The following is a 12,817-nucleotide window of genomic DNA, read 5'->3' on the forward strand; positions in this document are numbered from 1 at the left end:
GTGGTTGCTCAGTGGCTATGGTGTTGGGCTGCTGAGCACGATGTCTCGGGATGGTGGAGATAAACTTTATTGAAAAGGGGAAGGGTAAAGGGGGACGTGGCTGAGGGATTGGGCTCAAGTAAGGCCCTGGGCCTGCTTGGCCTTCTCCGCCCAGTTCACAAGTTCAAGCTCTCGGTCGACGTCCCCGGAACTGAGCCAGGCTGTCCAGTCAGTTTCGCTGCTCGAGATCGAATCCCCGCCAGGGCGGCCGCATTTCGATGGAGGCGAAATGCGAAAACGCCCTTGTACTTAGATTTAGGTGCACGTTAAAGAACCCCAGGTGGTCAAAATTTCCGCCATCCTCCACTACGGCGTGCCTCATAATCAGAAAGTGGTTTTGGCACGCAAAGCCCCATAATTTAATTTTTAATTTAATCCACATGCTTTGCTCAGTTTCTGTACAGTGCTGCGCAGTAATGTTGAGTGTTCAACAATATTGTGCAATAATGAACACTTGCACAGATTGTGTTCAGAACGTAAGAAGTTAGACAGCTAGTCAAGCTTCGGTCGATGGTCGCTCTGAAATCGACCCCCTCCATGCGCATGCGCGGGCTCTCCCTCTCCTGCCCGCTCGCCAGCCGCCACTGTCTCGGCGCCTCCTCTCCTTGGTCCCCTCGCCGTTAGGGTTGTGCTCGCCACAAATGGACGGCGCTCGATTGCGCTAGCTGCGCTGTGTTGCGCGTCGGCCCCCACTTGCAGACGCAACAGCGGGCGCTCGAAAGTATCAAGCGGAAGAGAAACGCATGATTGCAAAGGTTCTGGCGGAGACTTCAGAGGTATGCGATGCATACCGAAGCGGCGAGGCAGGAGGTCAAGCAACGGTCTGTCAGGATACGCGTTTGTCATCGACACGTTTGCGAACGGCGCAGACACGCGACAGGTGCGCCGCCTTTGCCGCCCTGACGCTTGCGTGAGTTGTGTGAGTTGCGGGAGAGAAAAACCTAGGTACTACAGAAGAGTGCGGACTTTCCTCCGTTCGTCCATAGCCGATGGCGATACGCACTACGCGAGAACCAGCACTTCCAATCAAAGGGGTTCTCAGCGGCCGATAGAGAGTTCCGGTTTCGTTTTCGCGCACTTTGATAGCCGAAATTCATCGTGCCGCAGTTCCGTGGGCAATCGCACATTTCGATATCCAAAAGTTAATATTGCTTGTACGGAGAGCTGGCTCGTATTTCCCAATTATGTTGAGCTCGCTGAACCTAAAGGTTTAAGAGTTAAGTGAATAATTTTTGGTAATTAGTTACTAATTACCCCGTATTGCCCGTCATCCCGAAGTCGCCATCACTGACAGCGTATCCATAATATTTGTTAAGTATTATGTAAAGCCTTTGTAAGAACAGCCGGTATATACTGACACCGCCTCCCAAAGGTGAAACTAACGTTGACTGAATGGTGACAACGAACGATTTGAATTTAGTGCCTATAGTTCCGTCTCTTCCCCGAGTCCCAAACGAAATGGCGTTACCATGTGTGTAGTCAAAATCTGCAGCGGTGGCGTAGAGGTAGAGCATTCGCCTCGCGTGCAAGAGGACCGTGGTTCGAATCCCGGTGCCCCGCAATTTTCCACCGGATTGCAAAAAAAAATTTACGTGTTGATAAAATTGTATTAACAGGACTGGAATGCGACCTGATCCCGGTGATCAAAACCGGTAACGCACCCTCACCAGAGCAGGATTGGCGACCCTGGTGCAGTGCTTGGCCACAACCTCCCATATGAACACAACAATCAAACCCCGGCCCCTCAGTCCCCAGCAGCTGCGAAGTAACTGACAACAGCGGCGGTCAGACCTGCAATGCAGCAGAAGGTGCTAAGAATCCCTGGATACGGAGAAGCCGCTGTTGGAATCTGAACCTGGCAACGTTTAATGCTAGAACGTTATCTAGCGAGGCGAGTCTAGCAGTGCTATTGGAGGAATTAGAGGGCAGTAAATATATAAATTATTTATTTATTTCGAAAATGACATACAAATACGAGCCTGCCCAAGCCAACAATGGGCTTGTGGGGCAGCGCTCGGCAGAATGGAGCAAGCCAGGGAGCGGCACAGTAAATCAATTATGTCCAAGACTCAAAATAAAACTAAAGAAAGAAAGAGAAAGAAAGGAAGAAAGAAAGAAAGGAAGAAAGAAAGAAAGGAAAGAAACCAAATTACACATACAAATCAAAAATATAAGATTCAACTTCTTTCCGTGTGCTGGAAGATAAAACTTTATCTGGCAGGTCATTTAACACATCAGGTACATAGAAGGCACGGACACGTTTGCCATATCTTGTCCGTACTCTTGGTAAGGTAAAGCGGTCGCGTGTACGTAATGCTCTGGGGGGGACATACGGGAGGCAGAACTCATTGTTCCATATATACAAAAGGATTACCGTTTCTTTGAATAACAGCCTGAACGAGGGCATGTGCGAGCATGAAAAAAGACTGGAATTGTTAGTAATGTGCACACCATACATCACCGCCCGAATTATGGATTTTAGTAAAGAATCAACTTTATTGCGCCAAAACACTGAACAGAAATAAAAAGAACAGATTCCATATCTCAGCACACTGTACGCTAATGCATGTGCTATTGTTTTCCTTACGTAAATTGGGCATAGTGCTTTAATAGAATGCAGTAGGCAGGCTATTTTGCGCAGCCTTTCACAAACGTTAGCCAAGTGAGTGTTCCAGGACATGTTAGAATCGAAATGAACACCGAGATAATTGACACTTGAGAGGTATGGAATAGGAGAGCAAGAGCAATTGTTACACAGAGGAGAATGAGGAAACAGTGGAGTGATGACAGGAATAGATTTCAGCGGATCGTGAAAACATACTAGTTTAGTTTTATTCTGGTTAATAGAAATTAAGTTTTTACGGTACCAACTGATAACATTTGTAGTGTCAGTTTGTAATTCAGCCACGGGTTGATGGTAATTAGTATGACGAGATACTAAAAGCGTGTCATCTGCGTATTGAAACACCCGACAGCGAAAAATTGCTTGACTGAGATCATTAACGTACAAGTTGAATAAAAGGGGAGCTAAAATTGACGCTTGGGGAACTCCAGCGCTCAACTGTCTAGGTTCGCTTTTAATATTTCCGAGAACTACTACTTGAATTCGACCGTGCAAATAATTCTCAAGGAAAGTTAGAAAAGGCCCTCGGAAGCCATAGCTATGAAGTTTACAAAGTAAAATTTCATGGTTGACGGAGTCAAAAGCTTTTGATACATCTAGAAATAATGCACAAGCGAATGCACTAATTTCAAGAGTACTATTAAGGAAATCGGTTAATTCATCTAATGCTAATCTAGTGCCACGCCCACAAGTAAATCCGTACTGATTAGGCGACATTATGTTGTGCGCATCAATGAAGCTCTGCATTACGTGAAAAATATGCTTTTCAAGTATAAGAGCAATGCACGAAAGTATCGAAATTGGCCTGTAGTTTGTGACAACATTGACCTGTCCGCTTTTGAAGAGAGGAACTACAAGCGCTTCCTTGAGGCCAGGCGGTATTTTTTTTGTGTGTGGTTATAATGTTATTTATAATTGCTAAAAGAACATTCTTCAGGGCCTCGAAAATGGGATATAATAGGGCTCAGTGAAGTTAGTAAGACAAATGAAGCATATACAGTGCTAAAAAGCGGGCACGTCCTGTGCTACCGGGGCTTAGCGGAAAGGCGAGAACTAGGAGTCGGATTCCTGATTTATAAGAATATAGCTAGTAACGTACAGGAATTCTACAGCATTACCGAGAGGGAGGAAGGTCTTGTTGTGAACCTCAATAAGAGGTACAAATTGAAGGTCGTACAGGTGTACGCCCGTACATCCAGTCATGATGACGAGGAAGTCGAAAGCTTCTGTGAAGACGTGGAATCGGCGATGGGTAAGGTCAAAACAAAATACACTGTACATGGGCGACTTCAGTGCCAAGGTAGACAAGAGGCAGGCTGAAGACAAGGCAGTGGGGGAATATGGCATAGACACTAGGAATAGCAGAGGAGAGTTATTAGTAGACTTTGCAGAACAGAATAAGATGCGGATAATGAATACCTTCTTCCGCAAGCGAGATAGCCGAAAGTGGACGTGGAGGAGCCCGAATGACGAGACTAGAAATGAAATAGACCATATACTCTTCGCTAACCCTGGCATCATAAAAGATGTGCACGTGCTCGGCAAAGTGCGCTGCATTGACCACAGGATGGTAAGAACTCGAATTAGCCTAGACCTGAGGAGGGTACGGAAGAAACTAGTACATAAGAAGCCGATTAATGAGTTAGCGGTAAGAGGGAAAATAGAGGAATTCTAGATCAAGCCACAGAACAGGCATTCGGCTTTAACTCAGTAAGAGGACCTTAGTGTTGAAGCAATGAACGACAATCTTGTGGGCATCATTAAGGAGTGTGCAATAGAAGTCGGTGGTAACTCCGTTTGACAGGATACCAGTAAGCTATCGCAGGAGACGAAAGATGTGATCAAGAAACGCCAGTGTATGAAAGCCTCTAACCCTACAGCTAGAATAGAACTGGCAGAACTTTCGAAGTTAATCAACAAGTGTAAGTCAGCTGACATAAGGAAGTATAATATGGATAGAATTGAACATGCTCTCAGGAACGGAGGAAGCCTAAAAGCAGTGAAGAAGAAATTAGGAATTGGCAAGAATCAGATGTATGCGTTAAGAGACAAAGCCGGCAATATCATTGCTAATATGGATGAGAAAGTTCAAGTGGCTAAGGGGTTCTATAGAGATTTATACAGTACCAGTGGTACCCACCACGATAATGGAAGAGAGAATAGTCTAGAGGAATTCGAAATCCCACAGGTAACGCCGGAAAAAGTTAAGAAAGCCTTCGGAGCTATGCAAAGGCGGAAGGCAGCTGGGGAGGATCAGGCAACAGCAGATTTGTGGATGGATGGTAGGCAGATTGTTCTAGATAAACTGGCCACCCCGTATACGCAATGCCTCATGACTTCGAGCGTACCGGAAACTTGGAAAAACGCTAACATTATCGTAATCCATAAGAAAGGGGACGCCAAAGACTTGAAAAATTATAGACCGATCACCTTACTGTCCGTTGCCTACAAAGTATTTACTAAGGTAATTGCAAATAGAATCAGGAACACCTTACACTTCCGTCAACCAAAGGACAGGCAGGATTCCGTAAAGGCTTCTCAATAATAGACCAAACTCACACTAATCAGTCAGGTGATAGAGAAATGTGCGGAATGTAACCAACCCTTATATATAGCTTTCATTGCTTACGAGAAAGCGTTTGATTCAGTCGAAACCTCAGCAGTCATGGAGGCATTGCGGAAGTCAGGGTGTAGACGAGTAGGTGTAGACGATCAGGGGCGTAGCCAGGGGGGGGGCTTTTGGGGCTTCAGCCCCCCCCGAAATTTTTTCGTGCAGTCATGTGCCGCCGACCAAAACATCTCCCGGCGCCAGAAATCATGCTCGATTTTGTCTAGAATGTTCTTAATTCACGCTCGAAAAGACATTTTAGCGCGAACATTGCTAAATCGGGCTGGATTTCGGGGCAACGCCCCATGCATAGGGAGTCACATATCGTAACGCAAGGAGCCCCACTGGGCACAAAATTTCAAGGGCGTTTTGAAGGCGAGGGGGGGTCGTCTCGGCATTTCGCGGAGGCTGCGGAATCTACGAAGCGCTTGGATTTCAATTCTGAAACGTTGTGGGTGCAAAGTTCTCATCACATTTTGATGCGAAAGGTCCATTGACATTTTCAAAGTCGTGCTTTAGATTTTCGATTCCGGAACTTTTTGGGTTTAATGCTGTTGTAAACATTTGACGCCAAAGGTGCATCGACTTTTCTAAAGTCGTACATCGGGCCATACAACGAGACAAGCGAAATCAACATACTATCAGACAAGTTGACAAAGCACGCAGCGAGGTCCAATGAGACAAAGCGTTCTGGTGGTTCATGTGTGCCATCAGGTCACAGAAAAGAATATAAACATTTTTTTTTCACCTGCGCCAAAGCATCCATGTCAAGACACTAAAGCCACCATTGTAACTAAGTTCTTATTTATTTTTCGACCTGGACTTTTATTCGCGAGGATATATTGAGCCTCTTTCTCCTTTCTTTCTCATTCTTTTTTTTGTTCTCGCAACCCGCGGGCTTCCGATCCAGCCAGAGCGCATGCGTTTTTCTCGTGCCGCATCGATAACCGCGCGGCGCACTTGGATGCGCGTTTGTTTTTCTCTGGCCGACTGCATTTTCGCCTGGCAGAGTTTTGGACGCTTTCTGGCTAGCAGACGAGAAAAAGAAACAATGCATAGTCGCTCGCCGCCAGCACTGCGGGGACTCGATGGATTTCAACGCGTTCGCTTGAGCGCAACCACTCCGGAAAATTTTGTCTCGCCGGTGTAGGATACCGAGCCGTACGCGTATGGTTTTCTGTGGACCAAGCTTCACACGCTTTCTTCGATAATCGTTCGGTAGCCACACTAGGTGCCCAAAGTAGGCATTCGATTGTAGCCAACATGCTTTCCTTTGCGTTATACTTTTTCGCCGCCCCCCGCCCACAAAAAAAAAGAAGACATTATTGCGGTGCAGCGAATTTTCGCATGGTGAAAGTTCGATTTTGTTACTTCTTTTGCGAAAAGTAATGGGCGACGGGATGCTTCAGTTGCCGGATACTATTTTATTATTGCGATAGCAGCTCTATGAAGACTCCAGGCGCATTCCTGTCGTTGCCCTCATGTTCCGTATAAATAAAGGCCAAGGGCGATAACATCGTGACCACGCGCCGCATGCTCTATGTCCGAGTGAAAGCGTGCGGGGGGGAAGGGGAGGTGGTGAGCCGACGATGGTGGCTGTGTCTTGTGTGTGCAAGGGAGAAAAGCGGGGAGGAAGCGCGCCGCCTTCCGTCGCACGCGATACATTTTGGGAGTGGAGGGAGGAGGGGGGGTGCTGTGATCTGTGAATCTGTGGTTGCGCAACCTGCTTATTTGCCTTAATTGACGCATTATATATAGTGGCTTTTTCTTAGGTACGTAGATTTATTGGAGGCTTATGCGTATATTTAAACATCTTGTTGCGAGGTTTTGTGTATATGCGCAGTTAACTTTGTTTCCAGTGACAATTTTTTGCCTTGTATCAAACTGTATCTTCACATTTGTATATTCCATCGTATCTTCGCATTTCTAATGTACGAAGGCGAGTCAAATGAAAGTGAGACAACCCGCCCGGCGCAATAATGGTTCGGTTCATTATTTTCGAGGCATGCGCGTAGCACATACGCATCTCATTTACAAGTGACATGCAGAGGTGAGGTTAAATGTTCTTTAATGCTCTCATACACGGGGTTTAACATGGTTGCATGACATTATCGACACTTCAAAAGTTGAACAGCTTGGTGTCGTGAGGTTTTTGACAAATGAAGATGTTTCCCAAAAAGAAATTATTCGCCGTATGGCTGCCGTATGCGTTGAACATTGCGTTTCATTGGCCACTAAGAAGCGTTGTAGCAAACTGTTCAAAGAAGCACATGAAAGTTACAAAGACGATCCACGGCCGGGCTAAAGCCACCGTGCAATCCCCCCCAACACAATCGAAAAGGCCGTGGTTGCTCAGTGGTTATGGTGTTCGGCTGCTGAGCACGCGGTCGCGGGATCGAATCCTGGTCAAGGCGGCTGCATTTCGATGGAGGCGAAATGCGAAAACACCCGTGTACTTAGATTTAAGTGCACGTCAAAGAACCCCAGATGAGGGTAACAACTTTTTGTCTGCAATTGTGACCGGGGATGACATGGTGCCGCTACTACTAGCCTGAAACACTACGGCAAATCTTACAGTGGAAACATTTGAATTCACCGCTCCCAAGGAAAACAAAGGCCGTCAGTTATGCCGGAAAAGCGTTGACTTCTTTTTAGATCGTTAGGGGCCACTATTGATCGAATTTTCTAAACCTGGAGAGACTCTAAATCGTTTCAGATATTGTGAAAGATCGGATCGGCTGCGTGTCACAATTAAGAACAAACGACGTGGAAAATTGCGCATTGGGGACATCTTCCTTCACGACATTGCCCGTTCCCACGTCGCTGATGTGGTTAATACAAAACTGGCAAAGTTCAAGTGGGAAGCGCTGCAGCATCCCTCATGCCGCCCAAACCTGTTGCCTTGCGTCTTCCACATTTGGTAAAATTTGAAGAAACTGCTCAAGGGAACCAGATTCGTGTCGAAAGATGACGTGTAGTCATCTACAGATTTTTGAGGCAGCAATCCAAGGAGTTTTATGATACGGGAATTACGCGACTCGTTTGTAGAACAAGTGTCTAAATACTCATGGTGACTACTTTTAAATAAAGTACCCGGTTTGTCATATATTCGAATTGGCTCACTTTCATTTGACTCGCCCTCGTATATGTTGCAGAACTCCTGCTTTTTATATGTGCTCTCTGTTGCGACTTTAATTTCGGAGCAATTACTCGCAATGAACAACCGCTGACAGTCCTGCGCAATACATTCTTACAAAGGAAAGTGTCGTTGAGATTTTCCCCTGTTCGTTGCATATGTACAAAAATATTAACAAGGTTGTTGAATGACATATATATATATATATATATATATATATATATATATATATATATATATATATATATATATATATATATATATATATATATATATATATATATATTGATCCCTCGACTAATTTTATAAGGAGCAGGCCGAGCTGCAAAGTGAGCCCCCCCCGAACGAAATTTCTGGCTACGCCACTGTAGACGATGTAAAAATACTGAAAGATATCTATAGCGGCTCCACAGCCACCGCAGTCCTCCATAAAGAAAGCAACAAAATCCCAATAAAGAAAGGCGTCAGGCAGGGAGGTACGATCACTCCAATGCTATTCACAGCGTGTTTACAGGAGGTATTCAGAGACCTGGATTGGGAAGAATTGGGGATAAGAGTAAATGGAGAACACCTTAGTAACTTGAGATTCGCTGATGATATCGCCTTGCTTAGTAACTCAGGGGACCAACTGCAATGCATGCTCACAGACCTGGGGAGGCAAAGCCGAAGGGTGGGTCTAAAAATTAATCTGCAGGAAACTAAAGTAATGTTTAACAGCCTCGGAAGAGAGCAGCACTTTACGATAGGCAGCGAGGCACTGGACGTGGTAAGGGAATACATCTACTTAGGGCAGGTAGTGACCGCGGATCCGGATCATGAGGCGGAAATAATCAGAAGAATAAGAATGGGCGGGGGTGCGTTTGGCAGGCATTCTCAGATCATGAACAGCAGGTTGCTATTATCCCTCAAGAAAAAAGTATATAACAGCTGTGTCTTACCAGTACACGCCTACGGGGCAGAAACCTGGAGGCTTACGAAAAGGGTTCTACTTAAATTAAGGACGCCGCAACGAGCTCTGGAAAGAAGAATGATAGGTGTAACGTTAAGGGATAAGAAAAGAGACGATTGGGTGAGGGAACAAACTCGAGTTAATGACATCTTAGTTGAAATCAAGAAAAAGAAATGGGCATGGGCAGGACATGTAATGAGGAGGGAAGATAAACGATGGTCATTAAGGGTTACGGACTGGATTCCAAGGGAAGGAAAGCGTAGCAGGGGGCGGCAGAAAGTTAGGTGGGCGGAGGAGATTAAGAAGTTTGCTGGGACAGCGTGGCCACAATTAGTACGTGACCGGGGTAGTTGGAGAAGTATGGGAGAGGCCTTTGCCCTGCAGTGGGTGTAACCAGGCTGCTGCTGCTGCTGCTGCTGCTGGTGCTGCTGATGCTGCTGGTGCTGCTGATGCTGCTGGTGCTGCTGATGCTGCTGCTGCTGATGCTGCTGCTGCTGATGATGATGATGTGTATTCCCCGCCGCCATCTTTAGCATCTCGTCCAAACAACAAGGCGCTGAAGTGGCGCTGCGAACGTTGATCTCAGGGACTAAGGACAGCGTAGCTAGACTCATTGCCATGATGTTAAACATTTATACTAAGGTCGTGCAAGACAGCTGTACGATTAAACTGGTCAAATACGTGTTAAAAAATAAAAAATTGTTGGGTTTTGTGTCTCCAAATCGCACAGGGGATTATGATTGAGGCCGCTTTAGGAAGCACTGTGTATTACGTTTGATCACCTGCGTTTCTATAACGCGCACCCAGCTCGCCGAGGTGGCTTACTGGCCATATCCCTGTAGCGCTAAGCGCGCGGTTCCGGGTACGATTACCGGCGGCCGCATTTCGATGGGCGCGAAATGCGACAACGCTCGCTTACTTACATTTAGGAGCTCCCTAAACAGCATCAAGAGGTCAAACTTAATCTGGGGTGCGATCTTGTACGCGTTCCAAAATAGAACGGAGGCGGTCCGTTCCATCGAGCCGCACACAGTTGGTCAGTTTGAACGGTGACGAACGCCATGACGTCAATTGTGAAATGATATCTGCTGTCAATCATTCCATGTTGTCTGCTATCGGACGAACGCGATGGAACGGACCGCCAATTTCGCGACGGAAAGAACGGACCGCCTCCGTTCGAGTTTGGAACGCGTACAAGATCGCAGCCCTGGACACCTTCACTACGTTTGCTAATAGCTTTGGGATGTCGAACCTCGCGAGCCAATAAATAGAATCATTGGATTGCCTTGGTCCTGGCTCTGCATTTCGCTACGTTTGCTAATAGCTTTGGGATGTCGAACCTCGCGAGCCAATAAATAGAATCATTGGATTGCCTTGGTCCTGGCTCTGCATTTCGCTACGTTTGCTAATAGCTTTGGGATGTCGAACCTCGCGAGCCAATAAATAGAATCATTGGATTGCCTTGGTCCTGGCTCTGCATTTCGCGATGTTATATTCCCTTTTTCATTCCTTTTGCTAAGAGCTATGCCAGTCGTGTCCTTTCCTAGCGATGATAATGATGCGGAGGTGTCCTAGCCACTGAAGATCTACGAAAGTAATGGGAAATAAAATGCCAGTGTTGGAAAAATACGGTTTCTGGCTCTCTTTATTCTCACCGAAAGTTCCCTGATAAATTTTTTTACCATTCCCTGCTTGCGACTATAACAGAGTTGTTGCCTCCCCTGAAATTAATTGGCCAACAAAGTAACCTCGGCAGAATTTAGAGCGATGTTCAAAAATACCATCCCGGCTTCATCGACCGACCCGCTCAGACTCGAAAAGTATTAGCAGGATGCAACGACCTACGGTACAGAAAATTATTACAGTGCAATTAAAATACGTATACGTTTTTTTAAACGTCCGGTTGCATTTTTATTGTTGCAGATATGGCCGTTACGAGTAGCAAACCACCTGCTGAACAGGAGGCCCCACCGCTGGCCAGTAGGGGCGCGCAAAGCGCTTGCGATGTAAAGCCGTTGTCCGACAATGCTGGGACTTCGGCTTCCACGTCCCGGGAGACGACGACAGCGACGGCAGAACGTTCGAAGGTGAGAACTATCTTCAATCGACCTGCGCTTGATCAGACGGCGTGTATTTGTTTACGTATGTATGTTTACTTGTACTCTACCTGCATCGGCACAAGAACAATGCGTCGAGTGCCGGTGGTAGTGGCAATGCAGCACAACGTTTTGTACTTAGAAGCGTAACATGCGTTTCTCTACATGGCATAAACAGAAAAAAACCTTGCAAATGGCACAAGTAAACGACTATCGCACAGCTTGCGTGAGGAACTATCCGCAACACGCTGTAATTTTAAACAGCTTTCTATGCTATGCCATGCCATGTTCGATCTCATGGGTAGGACTCTGTGCAAGGACGGTAGTATTCCGATGATGAGGCATAAGAGGATGCACGTGTACGCCTTGCTGACGGCCTCCTTCTAATGATGCTGTTCGCAGGCGCATGTCCGTAGTATGACAGCAAAAACTCAACATTACGGTCAGCGATAAAAGAGAGTACACCCTCTTCTCACTGCCTCAACAATTTAGTCAACATAGCAACTCTCACGCAGGAGGCGTATCACCAGTGCAGGCTCGGTGCGGTCACTTTCGTCATGCCAGGTACAGGCATTTGTGTCACCTGTGCATTCTAGCCAACGTATAGCAAATTTTACTGCCGTATGACGGTTGATCACGTAGTGGCAGTCAGACAAAATGACGTCTTCTGTTTACGTCCCTGCGAGCGAGAACCGCGTGAATGCGCCGCTGCCTTTAACAAGTGTTGCGCTCATCTTCTGTCAGCACAAATTGAAACGCGAACGATTCCGAAACTACCCCGATGCGTTGTTGCATTTCCGGGTTGATATGAATCCGTAAGTATTATACATGCTCAGAAACCAGACGCAGTGTGACTACACATCACATTTCCAAGAATTCATGCGTAGCGAGCGTTTTGATCAGTTATTACGACTTCGAGTTTCAATTTGTGCCGATGGTGCATTGACCAACGCTTGCTGAACGTTCATAAAGACCAAATAATTGACGTAAGCAGAGTGAAGTGGCACAGGTGCTGCGTTTTAGAACTACGGAGAAGAACCTGACGCATAAACGACTTTCTGTACATGGTTGTACGCGCAATAGCTGAATGGTAGCGGTGTGGTATTATTACCTGCAATAAAATCCTAGTACAGGACTCTTAACTTTGAAGCAAATATTCCTAGTCTATGCAAAACTATTAACATTTGAAGAACCGTACAGTATGGTAGCCGGTACAAAAGAAGATAACTCACAGCTAACAAACAGTGTCCAGTAAAAGATGGCTTCATTATAGTATAGTGTTAGAGTGACAAATTCTCGAGACATTCACGGCGAACAATGGCAACTGTGTGCGCAAGGACACCATTCCGCATTTCCAGTGTTAATA

At 46.1% G+C, this 12,817-nt stretch overlaps 2 protein-coding genes across 3 annotated transcripts in view; one reads left to right on the forward strand and one right to left on the reverse strand.

Annotated features, from left to right (window-relative positions):
- LOC139049501 (uncharacterized) overlaps positions 1-12,817 on the reverse strand; it is a 125,135-nt gene that overhangs the window by 74,883 nt on the left and 37,435 nt on the right. The window lies entirely within an intron of this gene.
- Positions 1-12,817, forward strand: part of LOC139049502 (MIF4G domain-containing protein B-like) — a 51,919-nt gene that overhangs the window by 5,702 nt on the left and 33,400 nt on the right. Inside the window, exon 2 of the mRNA XM_070525022.1 lies at positions 11,279-11,442. Coding sequence (XP_070381123.1) covers positions 11,279-11,442 — 164 coding nt within the window. The remainder of the gene's footprint in view (positions 1-11,278; positions 11,443-12,817) is intronic.

The sequence above is a fragment of the Dermacentor albipictus genome, chromosome 9 (assembly GCF_038994185.2).
Source record: "Dermacentor albipictus isolate Rhodes 1998 colony chromosome 9, USDA_Dalb.pri_finalv2, whole genome shotgun sequence".
Taxonomy (NCBI): Eukaryota; Metazoa; Arthropoda; class Arachnida; order Ixodida; family Ixodidae; genus Dermacentor; species Dermacentor albipictus.